The sequence below is a fragment of the Camelina sativa genome, chromosome 10, assembly GCF_030686135.1.
Source record: "Camelina sativa cultivar CO46 ecotype springtype chromosome 10, ASM3068613v1".
NCBI lineage: Eukaryota > Viridiplantae > Streptophyta > Magnoliopsida > Brassicales > Brassicaceae > Camelina > Camelina sativa.
This window is the reverse complement of record NC_141889.1, coordinates 9,463,253-9,478,530: the sequence shown is the minus strand read 5'-3', so window position 1 is coordinate 9,478,530 and position 15,278 is coordinate 9,463,253. Positions and strand designations below refer to the sequence as shown.

General features: G+C 36.8%; 3 protein-coding genes across 3 annotated transcripts; 1 reads left to right on the top strand and 2 right to left on the bottom strand.

Moving 5' to 3' along the window:
* Positions 1-2,469: 2,469 nt before the first annotated feature.
* LOC104718298 (uncharacterized) lies at positions 2,470-6,114 on the bottom strand. Its single transcript, XM_087468528.1, has 10 exons — positions 6,052-6,114; positions 5,763-5,819; positions 4,757-5,665; positions 4,623-4,630; positions 4,433-4,578; positions 4,101-4,352; positions 3,982-4,020; positions 3,594-3,893; positions 2,979-3,497; positions 2,470-2,901 (listed from the first exon to the last, which is right to left on the bottom strand). The coding sequence occupies exons 2-10, from the start codon at positions 5,792-5,794 to the stop codon at positions 2,626-2,628; spliced, it is 2,481 nt and encodes an 826-aa protein (XP_087324654.1). The 5' UTR covers positions 5,795-5,819; positions 6,052-6,114; the 3' UTR covers positions 2,470-2,625.
* A 4,217-nt stretch (positions 6,115-10,331) lies between these two features.
* Positions 10,332-11,482, bottom strand: LOC104720226 (vacuolar lysine transporter YPQ1-like). The gene has a single exon (XM_010438169.2). It carries the CDS (start codon positions 11,308-11,310, stop codon positions 10,441-10,443), a length of 870 nt encoding a protein of 289 aa, XP_010436471.1. The 5' UTR covers positions 11,311-11,482; the 3' UTR covers positions 10,332-10,440.
* A 229-nt stretch (positions 11,483-11,711) lies between these two features.
* Positions 11,712-15,263, top strand: LOC104718297 (vacuolar-sorting receptor 7). Its single transcript, XM_010436016.3, has 11 exons — positions 11,712-12,338; positions 12,681-13,373; positions 13,458-13,546; positions 13,635-13,704; positions 13,788-13,948; positions 14,108-14,189; positions 14,274-14,356; positions 14,446-14,509; positions 14,592-14,720; positions 14,807-14,910; positions 14,999-15,263. The coding sequence occupies exons 1-11, from the start codon at positions 12,029-12,031 to the stop codon at positions 15,113-15,115; spliced, it is 1,902 nt and encodes a 633-aa protein (XP_010434318.1). The 5' UTR covers positions 11,712-12,028; the 3' UTR covers positions 15,116-15,263.
* The last annotated feature ends 15 nt before the right edge of the window (positions 15,264-15,278 follow it).

Here is a 15,278-nt window from a genome sequence, read left to right as displayed (position 1 = left end):
TTTGGTTTAAGGAAAACCACAGAACCAGACTATTAAGTGAGAAAACGACCTAGGTCGTGTTTTATTGTTGTCTCGCCGGTGAATCAGAGAGTAAAACAAGAGAAAAGTTTATTCTTGAGTTTTTGTGAGTTTTGGTGAGATTTCAAGGCTTTATGGGTGTGATCTTGCTGTGGGAGTGAGGATTCAAGGCTAGGAATGTGTGGGAAGCTTGCTGGGAGTGTGAGATATATCATTGTTGGTCAGAAACTTCCTGCAAAGAGGTGAGTGCATGACGATGGCTGATCTAAGCCTGTGATTCCTTGTTCTTGCTTGTTTGTTGTTGTGTTTGTGTGTTTTTCTTGCTGGGATTGGTTGCTACAGGATCCTACGGATGTATATGGCTTGGGTTTTGAGTATTGGACGATTTGGTGGAGTTTGGGAGCGAGATTCGACTCTCGGCTTCGTGCAGATCGCGGTTGCAGAGGAAGTGTCGATCGACACCAGTGAAGCGGCATCGATCGACACTATGGGGTAGTTTTGGTCGACACCAAGAGCCAGTTTCGGTCGACACTTGGCTGGTGTCGGTCGACACCTCCCTTCCAGCGAGTTGATGTTTATTTTCCTGGTTTGTATGCTTTGTTTGTTGATATTTTGGAACATTGGAATTACAGTTGCTTGTGTGTCTAGCCTAGTAGATGGGAGGATTGCCTCACTGAGTGTTTATAAAATATTCATGCATCTCAATTTGTATTTGTGGTGCAGGTAAAGGCATAATGTGATCGTGGAATCAAGGCAATGAAGAGGAGGATGTTATAGGGACTCGATTGGTTGTTGTCTGACATTGCTAGGTTGCTAGAGTTGGGTCACTAGAAACATTGCTAGGTTGCTGGTTCTATGTTTCCTGTTGTTTGGTTATTGGATATTGGTTATGTTTTGAATATTGGTTATCTATTATTGGTTATCTATTATTGGTTATTTATTGGATATTGGTATGTGTTATTTCTGTTGTTGGTTGTGATTATGGTTAGGTGGCTAGTGGGTATGAGACCACTAGTTGTAGTTTATTTATTATTATTATTATTTATTATTTTATTATTATTAAAAAACGGGTCGGGTCGTTTCATCTTCACCTTGTTCTTCTACTTCTTCTTCACCTTGTTCTTCATTTTCTTTCATGGATTTAGTTCCGGTACTAGTTATTTCCGGTAATTGGGTAAAGAAACAGAGATATGTATTTAACACCGACGATAGAGGGTGTATAATTGTGCATATAGATGGAGGCACAACACACGACAAGCTTGTGGAGCTTGTTCTTGAAGACTATGGATTGGACGCGTTTAGCCATGAGCTAAACGCATGCTCTCGATGTAAACAAGTTGGACACAATGCGAAAACTTGTCTAATGCAGTATTATTGTAATACATTTGTTTTATTTTGTGCAATAACTCAGGCGTCAAGCATTATAACTCAGCCGTCATATTAATTGATCTTCATATTTGAATTCATCAAGTATTTGTGCATTGGTAAGAACTTTTGATTCAATTTTAATATCTTGTTTCAACCATTGTTCTGTACACATCAAAACTTCAGCCATATAGTGAGTTAGACAACTCCTATATGGGTTTATTATCCTCTCACTAGTGCAAAAGCGCTCTCAGATGCAACATAAGACACTTGCATAGTAAATAAATCTCTAGCCATCTCTGAAAAAATGGGATACTTACAACTGTTTATTTTCCACCAAGAGAGTACATCATACTCCATTCCAATCATCACTTCAGGGTTCTCTACTTTGTCTTTGAGATATGAATCCAACTCATTTTTGTCTCTAACACCAATCTCTTTTAGTAAAGTATTGTACCGATGCTCAATCTTATGCCTACGGTAACCAAGATCATTATCAATGCCATCCATTCTATTTGCTTGGAAATCTTGAGTAGAATGAGATGATTGGACATTTTCCTTTTTACCATATCTTTCACTATACTCTTTGAACATATTCTTTAGAATGGCAAGAATTGACTCATACAACCACTACAACAAATATGCACATTGTTAACCAGAGAAAAACGCTATCATAGGTCTTTGATAGCGTTTTCATGAGCGCTGTTTTAGGGCACTGTTATTATATGTACCCCATATACAATAGCACTTATTACGTATGCTATGTTATAAAAATATAACATAGCTTTAAGAAATTGCTATATTATCAAGATCATAATTTTGAAAAAATTTATACAACATTTGTTTTTTCGTGCTATGTTATAGTTTTATAGCATAGCTCTAATAAACTGCTGTATTATCAAGATTATAATTTTGCAAAAATTTATACAATATTTAATTTTTCGTGCTATGTTATACATATCTAATATAGCTGTTGCGAAATGCTGTTTTATCTTGTTTACTGTGCTATGGTATATTCTTTTATCATAACGTTTACCTGTACTTTTATAGCATTTTCTGATATGTGATTATAGCACACATAACCTGTTTTATAAAATCTCATAAAATCTGATTAATAAACGTCTCAGATCCAAAATACATAACAAAAGTCTCAAGAACATCAGTTTACCATCAAAGTCTCAAGAACATCCAAAATAAACAAGCAATCTCAAGTACTTAACATTACACAATAAAACCATCAGTTTAAGACATAATGACCTTGTTCTCTGGCCAAGCAATGCAGGAGCTAAGTGCATCTTCAATAATCTCTATTTCATCGGATGGCCTCCAAACTTTTACATTTTTCACCTTCACAACATCTATCCACACTTTAACTGCATTAGAACCCAAGCGAGTAAAGTGAACCTTATGTTCTGGATCATTTGTTCCCCATCGTCCTTCAGCCACAACCCTATTCTTTTCAGTTAAATCCATCAACTTGCACTTCTTATTCTCCTTGGAAATAACTTTATTAATGCGCTGCCATGTTTACAATATAAACCATCAGTCATCATATAATTAACAAAAACAACTTCATAACATATGAAAACACTTACTGGAGACTTCCTGAGAGGAGACTGTGATGGTAAAGTATTCTTTATTGGTGATATTGGACCCGTTGCATCATCAACAGGAGACTCAGAACCAGATGCAGACTTAGAAGACATAGATGCAGATTTGGCCTGCGATGCAGCCTTTGAAGCTGTTGCTGAAGTTTTGGACTCTGTAGCAGACTTAGAAGCTGTGGCTGCAGACTTGGCCTTTGATGCAGACAAAGAAGCATGTGATGTAGCATTCTGACCAGTTGGAGTTGAGGGATTTTCAAAATCAACCTTACTCAGGGGCCAAGATACGTAAGCCATCAAACAGTCCTCAAGAAATGACATTTCAGCTGTAGGTCTCCATAGTGATGTATCAGGCTGCTTTACTGAATCCACAAATACTTTAACTGCTTTTGGTCCAAGAGGAATTCCGTTAACCAACGCACTTGGTTCTTGTGTCTCCCAACGCCCCTCAGCAACAATGACGTCACCCTTAGACAAATCCAATAGTTTACATTTGTTTCCTTGTATACCCTGTTAAACACAATCAGTAAACAAATCCAATATAATTAATTAGCATTATAGACAGGGGTAATACATTGCTAACACATTGCTAGAAATTATAAATACCATAGGGGCAATGTCTTCCATTTGGATGTTGTTGTCTACCAGTCTACACTTATCAGTTGGCCATGCGATTATATGTCCAACAGCTTCTTTCATATGAAAGATCTTTTGTGCAGGTCTCCATAGAAATGCATCTGGTTTATATGCAGCTTCAACTAACACTTTGAGATCATAAGGGCCAAGACGACAGTCATTCACTATGTCATCCGGATCAGAAGAAAGAATCCGACCCTCACCAACATTTTCATCAATGTCAGACCAATCAACAAACACACACTTAGGATGTGCTCTTTTGTTTACACTCTGCAACAATTTCATGAGCAACTAAGAATCATAAACGACACTAAGAAGAATCACTTAGCTGATATGAAAAGAAGTAAGAATATGTTACTCTTGCAGCTGAGTTTTCATCCATTTCAGCTTCTGGTCTCTGTAACATAAACAAAAATAACATCAATTTATATTACTCTAACTGGCTGATGAATAGTAGAGAACTCTTAAGTATCTAACCTGATTCTTGATTCTGCCAAGTTCACTTTCCAAGGCATTGACCTGTTTTACTAATTTTACTTGCCGCTCTTCCATTTCAGCCATACACTTGCTCTGCATTTGTAAACAAGCTAATTTGGTCTTACTCATGCCTCTACCCATTGCCCTCAGCCTACCAGAATTGTCAGGTCCTAAAAGCTTGGCGAGGTGATCTTCATCTGGATTTGTTAAAAATGCTGGAGCATCACTTCCACCAATTTCAGCTGCTTTTTGCTGAAAAACATAAAGACAGTTTCAGGTTTTACTAGTCGATAACACACTATTTACTGGTGTACAACTCTATTCAGACTTACAATCAAATCAGCTGCATTCGTATCTACTGGTGTACCATCCTTTTTGGTGCGAGACTTGATCCAAACATCTAGTCTTGTCACGCTGGAAGGATCTTCACTTTCAGCTTTCTGTTCCAGAAAACAAAATTTCAGTAACAGTACAAGCACTATGTATAATAATAAACAACATAGTTGTAGTATATATGCTTGCCATTTCTTCTATTGTAGTTTACCAATAGCACAGGCCAGCTACTATAATTACTATTCTTCATGTTGAATGGATTAAATCCATCTGTGGACAGCCCAAGCCGTATGTTCCTTTCTTCAGCTGCAAATGAAGGATACTTCTCATTCATCTGAGCCCATGTAACAGAATCTACTGGATGTCGAAGTTTTCCATCAGTGCTCTTGTTAGTGTAATGCCACCGTAAGTCCTTAGCCATGTCCTCTGATCTGAACATTCTCTTCAGCCTTGGTATAATTGGAAAATATCTTAATACTTTCTGTGGGACACCTTTCTTTACCTCATTAGTCCGCTTATTAGTCTTCCACCGTGAAGCATTACATTTGGGACATTTATCAAGCTTCTTTAACTTCTTTCTGAAGAGGCAGCAATCATTAACACATGCGTCGATCTTTTCATATCCCATATGAAAGCTCTTTAAAAATTTCTTGACATCATACAATGATGTGTGAAAGACATTACCATCTGGCAACATGCTTGGCAATGTCTGAAGCAGTTCATTGAAGCTCTTATCCGACCAGCCATTATGTGTCTTAATCCTAAACAAAGTCACAATAGCCGATAACTTGCTGTGGTTTGAACAGCTAGGGTATAGTGGGGTTTCAGCATCCCGGATCTTTGCAAGGAACTCATCCTCTTGTTGGTCCTCACCCTCTGCAATCTCACTTAAGTCGCCCACAGGTTGGTCAGCTAAGTCACCTCTAAAAGCCAACTCTTGATCAAAAAATTCAGCAGCTTTATATAACTCAAAAACTTCCTCATTCCACTGAGTTGGTTTACTTTGAAATTCATCTACTGACTTCACATCTCCATGATGATACCAATCACTATGCACCTTGTATGCCTCATCCATCCCTCTTATTACAAGATGCTCAACCACAACACTGTTTAACTGTCGTACTACATTACGACAGTCTTTACAAGGACATATTATCATTTCTATGTCACCTAAAGCCGCAGACACATCCCTTACAAATTTCCAAGCTCCACTTTTATAACCAGGATCAGCTCTTCAATGGATAATTAAAGAAAAAAATCATAACTAAAAGAACATCTTAAAGTATCCAAACCCAAAATAAAACCTAATTATGAAATATAATTCCTTACCTGCATAGATGCACCCATGCCTTGTCCAACATTATATGTTATAATATAAATTTTAACCTTTATAGATAAAATAGAGATACATATTATACAAAGCTCACATTAAGCAACAATTCAGACAATACTGCACTACTTCAGACACATACAGATGCTCTTAAACCAATATCTAACTGTGTAAAATCTCACTAATCTAATCACTATTTATACGAATCAGACTCAAAGGACAAAACATAGCAATCACCAATATTCGTGTGTAATAATAATGTTTAACTATTGGTTGAGTGATACTAACCTGTTGTGTGAGTACAGAGAAATGAGAAGCTTCAGTTCCCCAACATTTCAATCACCAACACTTGGGAAAAAAAAAAAATCGTTCAGTTTATGAAGGCGCAAATACTCAAATCCAAAAGCTATTTTTGAGTCAAATCTGTAAATAATCGAACCCTAACAAAACAGATGGATTCGAAACTCCACATTCTCAAAATCTGTAAATAATCGAACCCTAAAAAACAGATAACGAAATAAATCTAGATAAATCGAACCCTAACAAAACAGATAACTAAATCTGACCCTTATCGAAATCAAAAGCTGTTTGAAATCACAAATAATCGAAACAAATAACGAAATTAGGAGGAAGAAGAAAGACATGCCTCAAAAATGGATTCGAGCTATCAATTGCGATGGATATGGAGATTTAGGGCGAAATTGGGGCTTTTCACAAACGGCGAAATTGGGGCTTTTCACAAACGGCGATAAAACTGAAGAATTGATAAGAAATTTAGAAGAATTTGAGCACACACAGAGAATTTAGAAGAAGAAATCTTCTTAGGTTGAGCTTAGGTTGTAACGAGAGAGAGAGAGAGAGAGTGTGTCGAGTTTTTGGGTTTTTTTTTTATTTGGCGATTAAGTGAATAATTTCACTAAGTATTGGCGGACAAAAGTCACTTTTGTTTCCCGCTACATAATTTTCCTATCATAGCGTTAATAAGATGCTATTAAAAAGTAAGCGAAAAAAAATCTCATCTTTCATAGCAGTGACGGAAAATGAGCTATATCCGTCTGCTATCAATGTACATATTTGTTGTAGTGAACCCCTTAGACTGTGTAGAGTCTTCTCCATACAACTCGTCAAAACACATTTTTTCAAACTGCATCTTCTTTCTTGGATCAAAAACAGTGACTATTACCAACATATTGTTGATGTTCTTCAAGCCATCCCAATACTTATCAAATTTCTTAAACATTTCTTGAGCTTTCACCCTCATATCACTATCAGAGTTGTTACAAAGCAATTGAAGCTCTAATGCTATGTTCATTATCTCACCATAACACTTGTGTGCATTCAGAGTTGTAGAAGCTGAGACTACCAATGTGGAATCGTAAAAAATGTTTAGGAACTTATTTAACCTTTTAAACTGCATGCCAATCAGCCATTGAAGGAGGTCCAATCCGTTTTTTACCACCTATAAACTCCATGAAATGATCATTGTACAGTTTTTCTTCAAGCTCCATCTTATCAAAAGCTTCCTTGTACTTAACTTCCCTTGACAACATCAAATATGTGGAATTCCATCTAGTTGTTACATCTAATGGCAAACAGCCCATTGTCATCCTACTAGATTCTATCTTAAGATCAAATGCATCTTGCCTTCTGCCTCCTGATCTAAAATATAATATAGCACTACGGATTGCAGCCACACTATCATCTATTTTATCCTATTCGTCCCTCACAATCAAATTAATAATATGACCAGCACATCTCATATGTAAAAATCCCCTTTAATCACTAAAGAATCATCGGATATCAAAGAGAAGTTGGATTCAAATGTTGATAATGCATTACTATTAGCTGTTGCATTGTCCATAGTGACACAAAATACCTTCTCTATTCCCCAGTCAGCTAAGCATTCAAGAAGGACTTTAGCAATGGTAATACCTTTATGATCTGTGACATATTTGAACCCTATGATCAGCTTCTTTAACCGCCAGTGAGCATCAATGTAATGTGCTGTTATAACCATATAACTTGAACCTAAAAAGAGAAAGAAAGATTAAGCCAAATAACACAATAAACAAGTCTAAAAAAAAATGAAACAAGCTACTGATTAAAATAAACATTACCAGTGATTTCATACTTCCAAATATCTGTTGTAAGTGAGACTCTTTACTTGTTAGTTAGGAACCATTGTTTCATAGTAGCCTTCCTATCAACATAAATTTGAACAATGTCTCTTGTTGCTGTTCTTCTTGAGTGAGGTTTGTACAAGTTTACCTTGATGATATACATAGAGAAACATACTTCTATAGAGTAAGATACAAAAATAAGTAGATGAAAAAAAAAGAAAAAAAAAATTAATTACCTTGTCACAAAAGTGTTTCCAAGCCATGCTTTCAATGAAAGCCAATGGCAACTCTCCTATCACAAGCATCTCATTTGATGGTTCTCTGAAAATCTTCTCAGACACTTTTCCACTCTGAAAATTCCCTTGCATATTAATAACTTGTTGAGCCTTATCTTCTTTTTCTTGCCATGCCTTGTATGACTTACTGATATGAAGATGATTCCACAGGTTATTAGTCCCTGACTTTGATGGACATGAGTATTCTTTTTTGCAATAGTGGCAAACACACTTGTCACGGTCTTGTTTTCTTGTGAAATGATCCCATACATTTGACCTTGGGGGGATTATCTTCTTTTCTTTAGGTTGTTCAGAAGTAGCTCAATTTTCTTGTGTATGTTTCCTTTTGCCCCTTTGATCCTGAGCTGGAGTCATTTCCTCTTCTTCTTGTACATGTTCTTCATTATCTCTAGCATCTTGGTTCGGAGATGATGATGAATCCATCTAGAAATAAAAAAACATACTAATCAGAATTCTTAAACAAAAGCATAATGTGTATCGAGTTTTAATGATGCTTCTAATTATTATAACTCAGACTAATTAACTGTTTGTTGACTCCACTACTAAAACAAATTCAGAATTGAGGCCAAAAATAAATAAAGTACGAAAGAAACACATACACACTCATACACAAAAGCAATGAAATGTAAGAAACCCACTCCAACACTTTAAATTAATTCTCGTGGAGTTGATGGTGAATCTATCAAGCAAAAAAACATAGACACACACACAAGCATGAATTTAAATATAATTGTTACTAGACTACAACACAACACTCGTAATAAAGAATTCAAATAGCTTAAATTCATATTGTTAGTTTCTATGTTAAGTTATTTGATAAAATCGACGAAGAAGAAGGTGATTTACCTAATTTGCTTTGAGATCTCAAATCGAAGAGAGTTGGGGAACGATGAGAATGATTCTTTTAGGGTTTCCAGTTTGTTAAATTGGGGGATTTTCTGGTTGGTTTGAATATCACAAAAATCGGGATATGGCAAGTCGAGAATCTCGAGAATCATGAGAAACAAGAAATCGGGAATGTTATGATCATATGGATGCTTTTGGGTGTTTAATCGGATGTTCGGGTACCCGTTTTATTAAATATGAACACTCGACCAGATAGTTTGGATGATTTATACCCGATCCGAATTGCTTACTTTGGGTTCGGGTTCGGGTTCGGGTATTGGGTTCGGGTATCGGGTACGGGTATTTTGCCCACCCCTATCAGCCACAAAGCATATAACTCTGCCGTCATATGAATCGACGAGACCTTTCGTTTTCCCGTAAATACTATAACTCAGACGTCAAGTAATATAAACCAAATGTTTGCTTTCAGATTATTTCTTGTGATAACTCAACCACAAAACATTATAACTCAGCTGTCATATGAATCGACGAGACCTTTCGTCTTCCCGTAAATACTATAACTCAGCCGTTAAGTTTTTTTTTTGGGTTGTGACGTGGAAATTCGAAAATGATGTGTATTTTAATTTGCTGATGTGTCTATTTTTTTTAATCAAAATCGAAAAACTAAACCCAAAAGCTAAATTGTAATTACACTCAGGGCAATAAACATTTGAGCATTTTTTAGAAGATTGTTAGATATGAAGCAATTTTTGGATAACATTTGATTAATTCTTTCTTTGTTTAATTAAAAACCTGAGAATGCCATTTTACTTTCAAGTTTGGGTACGGTCCGTACGGAGACAAGACTCTTGTGAAATGTGTATATAAGTTTGTTCGACAAAATATCCGAGCGAGACGACCAAGTCTCTTGCAATTCAATGACTATTAATTATGTAGTCTTGAGAAGTGGAAAATGTCGTTAGAGACATTTTGGTCTATGCTGGATGAGAATGTGATTCCTATTTTGGTCGAGGGATTGATAGGGTAAGCATGTTCACACGTATGGTTTAATTGGCTTCATATTTTATCGTTAAAACATTGTTGGTACATATCTATGGTAAACTTAACTGGGGGAATGTAGCATCTAGAAAGGTCAGTCTCTTGAAAGCCTATGCTTTGAAAATATTAAAAAATCCATTTAGGTTTTGTTATCCGCCACAATGCAATGCATAAAGATAAAAATTTGTTGACAATGGATGAAGATGTTCAGAAACCATAAACATCTTCTATTACTAAAACTCAAAGAGTACTTTCATCAGCCTAAAAACGCAATCCTGTTAAAAGAAGAAAATATAAACTAACTACACTACATTAGATGAATCTTGCTGGTCAGATGAGACAAAACTCATATCTGTGTGAGGCCTTTGTTTGAGCCATTAGACAGATTCTTCCCCTGTCTCATGCCCCTTCTTGTCGGAATCTTTATTGACATTGCCACAACGGAAGTAGAAAATCTGAAGCAAAATAATAAAATCAAGCACAGGACATCCTCCAGCATCAACAAGCCATGGTAGATTCGGTTTGATATTCGACCATTCTACACTTTTCACAAGTATGCTTGCAACATAAGTCACATTACCAAGAAACGCAAAGAAGAACATCAACGGATTCAATCCTCCAGCATGTCCATTCCTCATAGTCATACATATTTGAGGAACCCTTCCACCCAGGTAAATAGCTGCCATCGCCCAACCCAACAACATTCCCATATTGTAGTTTCCTCCTCCCAAGTTACCGCTACTGACCTCCAAAAGCTTTCTTGCTCCTCCAACAACAACAAACACTCTATCTTTCTCTCTCAAATCCATACTTCTTGGACCACTTAACATATTGAAAGATCCAAGAAACAAGAACACAGAGACAACACATAGCATAGATTTGGTAGAAGGACGCGTGGCTTCCGCATGAAGCAAAGGCTCTTCCACATTATCAACCACCTGATGATTCCTTCTGTTTTTCAACCGTGGGTAGATATGGCCGTAATAGATTGACTGAACATAGAGAACAAGTGTAGCCAGTGCATACACCACAGCCGTGTAGAATTGTACCGCAAGACTAGCTGGTTCCAATAAGCAGCCAACAATATTGAAGATATCACCGAGCATCCATGTCGTTAAGAAGGCTATAGAGACACCATCAATGGATTTTTGATTGTAATTACTAATGATCTGCGGTATCTCGGCAACACTCCAACTGATAACACTGATGACACCAAGCGACATTGACAATCCATCTCGGAACAACATCGTTCTTCACGTATCGATACAGCCAAGTAAACCTGTTGATAAACCCTAAAAACAAAAATTACAAGTAGATGAAGATTATGTAAAGCAGTAAAGAATTAGATTGTATTATTTATAAAGGGCTTTTGATTGTTAGAAGATGAATAGGAAAAGGGTTTGAAAACTACATCGACCAAATTCTAAGAGGAATGGGAAAAGGGTCTTCAGATAGGAGAGAACGAGAAATCCCTATTAATGTATTGGTTATAACTGTTTTTTTTTTTTTTTTTTTTCTATCATAATGATAATTAAGTAATTAGCAAGAATTAATCCAAATAATTAGAAAATTAATAACTATAATATATCTTGTCTATTGTCACACTCAATGTTTTAATAATTTTCCAAAGTCGAGACTTTGATCAAGTCTCTTGCTATATCACCAACCAGTATAGAAAAAAAAGCATAAACTAACAAAAGTCTAACATTTTCCAATTTCTAAAAACATATGTTTCCAAGTTTGATTTTTCTTAAATATAATTATCTTTGTTAGTAAGTACTTATATATATAAACTAGTAAGTATGTTATCATCTTCAATCAGAAACTTTCATTTCTCTCTTTTCCTCTGTTTTTGTTTTTTTGTTTTTTTGTTGTTCTCTCTGAATCTCTCCTTTCATTTTACCGGGAAAACAGTACTAGAAAGATCAATCATCGACCAAACCCATCCTGGTGGTGTCTTCAGAGATGGGTTTAGTCAACGGGAGAGTTTCGTTGACCTATCTCCTCGCTGCGTTGACCATCATCATATTCATCGCCATGGTGGTCGTGGACGCGAGGTTTGTGGTGGAGAAAGAAAGCATAAGCGTGCTGAATCCAGAGGAGATGAGGTCGAAGCGTGACGGCTCGATTGCCAACTTCGGGTTACCCGATTACGGCGGGTTTTTAATCGGGGCGGTGGTTTATCCGGATAGTAAAACCGATGGTTGCTCTGCTTTTGGTAAAACCTTCAAGCCCAAGTTTCCTCGTCCCACTATTCTTCTTCTCGATCGTGGAGGTACAAAAGTTTTAAAACCTCTGTTGCTGTTCATTTACTGTTGTTTTGCAAATAGTTGAAACATGTCTTTGTTCTAAGATTTGATTGGTACGAATATCAAATACGGTTTGTTCTGAATTCTAGGTTGTACTGCAAATTTAGGTTTAGACTTCAAAGATTTAAACTTTAGTCACTTGTATCCCTAGCCATCCACCATGTTAACCGTAATAGCCAATATGACTGATGGGTTATGCTGCAAATTTACATTTGAGTTGAAAGATTTAAACTTTAACAATGGATCTGTGTTAATGTTTTGTATCATTAGTTTAAGAGTTACTTTTGCTCCATTACTGGATGTTTCAGGTTGCTACTTTGCCTTGAAAGCGTGGCACGCGCAGCAAGCAGGAGCCGCGGCAGTTCTTGTGGCGGATAATGTAGACGAGCCATTGTTGACAATGGATTCACCAGAGGAGAGCAGAGACGCGGATGGTTTTATAGAGAAGCTAACAATCCCATCGGTTTTGATCGATAAATCGTTCGGAGATAGCTTAAGACAAGGGTTTCAGAAAGGTAAAAACATAGTCTTGAAACTAGATTGGAGAGAATCAGTGCCTCATCCTGATCAGAGAGTAGAATACGAGCTGTGGACTAATAGCAACGACGAGTGTGGTGCACGGTGTGATGAACAGATGGATTTTGTCAAGAACTTTAAAGGTCATGCTCAGATACTCGAGAAAGGCGGTTATGCTGCGTTTACGCCGCATTATATCACTTGGTTTTGCCCTTTTCAGTATATAAACAGTCCACATTGTAAGTCTCAGTGTATAAACCATGGGAGGTATTGTGCTCCTGACCCTGAGAACAATTTCAGAGAAGGGTATGAAGGGAAAGATGTTGTGTTTGAGAATCTGAGACAGCTTTGTGTGCATAGAGTTGCGAATGAGAGTAGCCGGCCTTGGGTTTGGTGGGATTATGTTACTGATTTCCATTCTCGATGTTCGATGAAGGAGAAGAAGTATAGCTTAGAGTGTGCTGAGAGTGTCATCAAATCTCTGAGTAAGAATCCTTTCTTTCTTTTTAGATTATGAAGAAAGAGAGTCTTTGTTTGTTTTGGTTATGAATATTCAAGACTTTTTTCAGAGTTACCCATTGAGAAGATCAACAAATGCATCGGTGATCCTGAGGCTGATATCGAGAACCAAGTTCTAAGAACTGAGCAAGTAGCACAAGTCAGTTTTCACCTTTCTTTATTTATATTTTCAAGAAGCATTTCAGAGAGGTTTGGTTTTTAACTGTTTTGTATGTAATCATATCAAGATTGGCCGAGGAAAGCGGGGAGATGTTACGATATTGCCAACATTAGTAATCAACAACGCTCAATACCGAGGTTTAGATCTTATTATTTTTCAATTTCACCCTCTCTTTCTGAAAATGCTGAAATGTATGTTGTTTCTATTTGTAATTGTGAAGGGAGATTGGAGAGGACCGCTGTTCTTAAGGCGATATGTGCTGGATTCAACGAAACATCAGACCCTCCCATTTGCTTAAACACAGGTCTAGAGACAAATGAGTGCCTTGAAGACAATGGTGGTTGCTGGCAGGACACAAAAGCAAACATAACTGCTTGTAAAGTATGTCATAAAACCGAGCTTATCACATCACATCTCATCACTATATTGAATATCAGTATTGTTTGGAAAATGTTTTGGAACTATAGAAAATGTGGAATCTATAGAGATATTTTTTTTCTTTCTAGTCCTATAATGCATGAATCTGTTTTGTTTGATCAGGACACATTCAGAGGACGACTCTGCGAGTGTCCGGTTGTAAAAGGTGTTCAATATAAAGGCGACGGGTACACTTCATGTACACGTAAGTTCACACTTCACACGACATATCCCTCAAATTTTGAGACCAGTTTCTTGCTTTTCTAATCTGAATATCCGGTCTCTGCAGCTTATGGACCTGCGAGGTGTACTATAAACAATGGAGGTTGCTGGTCTGACACAAGAAATGGCTTAACTTTCTCGGCTTGCTCAGTTTAGTGGTTCTTGTTGTTATAATCCAATCCCTTCCTTTCAAAGTTCCTTGTTTCAGTTCGATCATCTCTTTGTTATTTATCAATTAGGACTCTGTGTCTACTGGCTGCAAATGTCCTCAAGGTTTCCAAGGCGACGGTTTCACGTGTGAAGGTCCTTAACTCTTAACTTGAAAGAAACCACATAATCATTTACCAATTATGTAATTCTGTGTTCTGATATGGCTGTGTTGCAGATATTAACGAATGTAAAGAGCGTTCGGCGTGTCAATGCAGCGGTTGCAGATGCAATAACTCATGGGGTGGATACAAATGCAGTTGTTCTGGTGACCGGCTCTACATAAACGATCAAGATACTTGTATAGGTGAATATTACCAATCAAGATTTATATGAATCAAATATCATAACAATTACACTATTTACATTGATAGTTTCAACCATATTTTACAGAGAGATATGGATCAAAATCAGCATGGTGGCTCACAGTCTTGATACTAGCTATCGTAGCAGTAGCCGGTTTATCTGGTTATCTATTCTACAAATACCGGTTCAGGGTACTACTCTTTCTGATTGTACAAAAGCACTTTTGAACTTCTGTTTTAGGATTTTCATTCTAACATTTCTTGGGTTTTCCTCACACAGTCTTACATGGACTCGGAGATTATGACGATCATGTCACAGTATATGCCGCTTGAGAGCCAAAGAGCTCGTGAAGTTCCATCAGAAATTGAACCTCTCACACACAACTCTACACCCTAATAATAATTATATGACCAAACTCCAAAGTAGCAGAATAATAGTTCCTACACAAAGAAATGTTTGAGATCATGTGATGTACATATGAACTACATTGTAAAAATAAAAGAGTGAAAGATAGAGTTATGTTTATTTTATGGCCAAAAATAAACCTACATTGTATTTG

What these genes read in the sequence shown, in the direction of transcription:
- LOC104718297 (XM_010436016.3), top strand. Translation starts at nt 12,029, where the DNA reads ATGGGTTTAGTCAACGGGAGAGTTTCGTTGACCTATCTCCTCGCTGCG. An exon ending in TCTTCTTCTCGATCGTGGAG is followed by an intron (nt 12,339 to 12,680) that starts GTACAAAAGTTT and finishes TGGATGTTTCAG; the next exon opens with GTTGCTACTTTGCCTTGAAA. An exon ending in CGACGGTTTCACGTGTGAAG is followed by an intron (nt 14,510 to 14,591) that starts GTCCTTAACTCT and finishes GCTGTGTTGCAG; the next exon opens with ATATTAACGAATGTAAAGAG.
- LOC104718298 (XM_087468528.1), bottom strand. Translation starts at nt 5,794, where the DNA reads ATGTTGGACAAGGCATGGGTGCATCTATGCAG. An exon ending in CGAATGCAGCTGATTTGATT is followed by an intron (nt 4,353 to 4,432) that starts GTAAGTCTGAAT and finishes TATGTTTTTCAG; the next exon opens with CAAAAAGCAGCTGAAATTGG. An exon ending in ATGAAAACTCAGCTGCAAGA is followed by an intron (nt 3,894 to 3,981) that starts GTAACATATTCT and finishes AAATTGTTGCAG; the next exon opens with AGTGTAAACAAAAGAGCACA.
- LOC104720226 (XM_010438169.2), bottom strand. Translation starts at nt 11,310, where the DNA reads ATGTTGTTCCGAGATGGATTGTCAATGTCGCTTGGTGTCATCAGTGTT.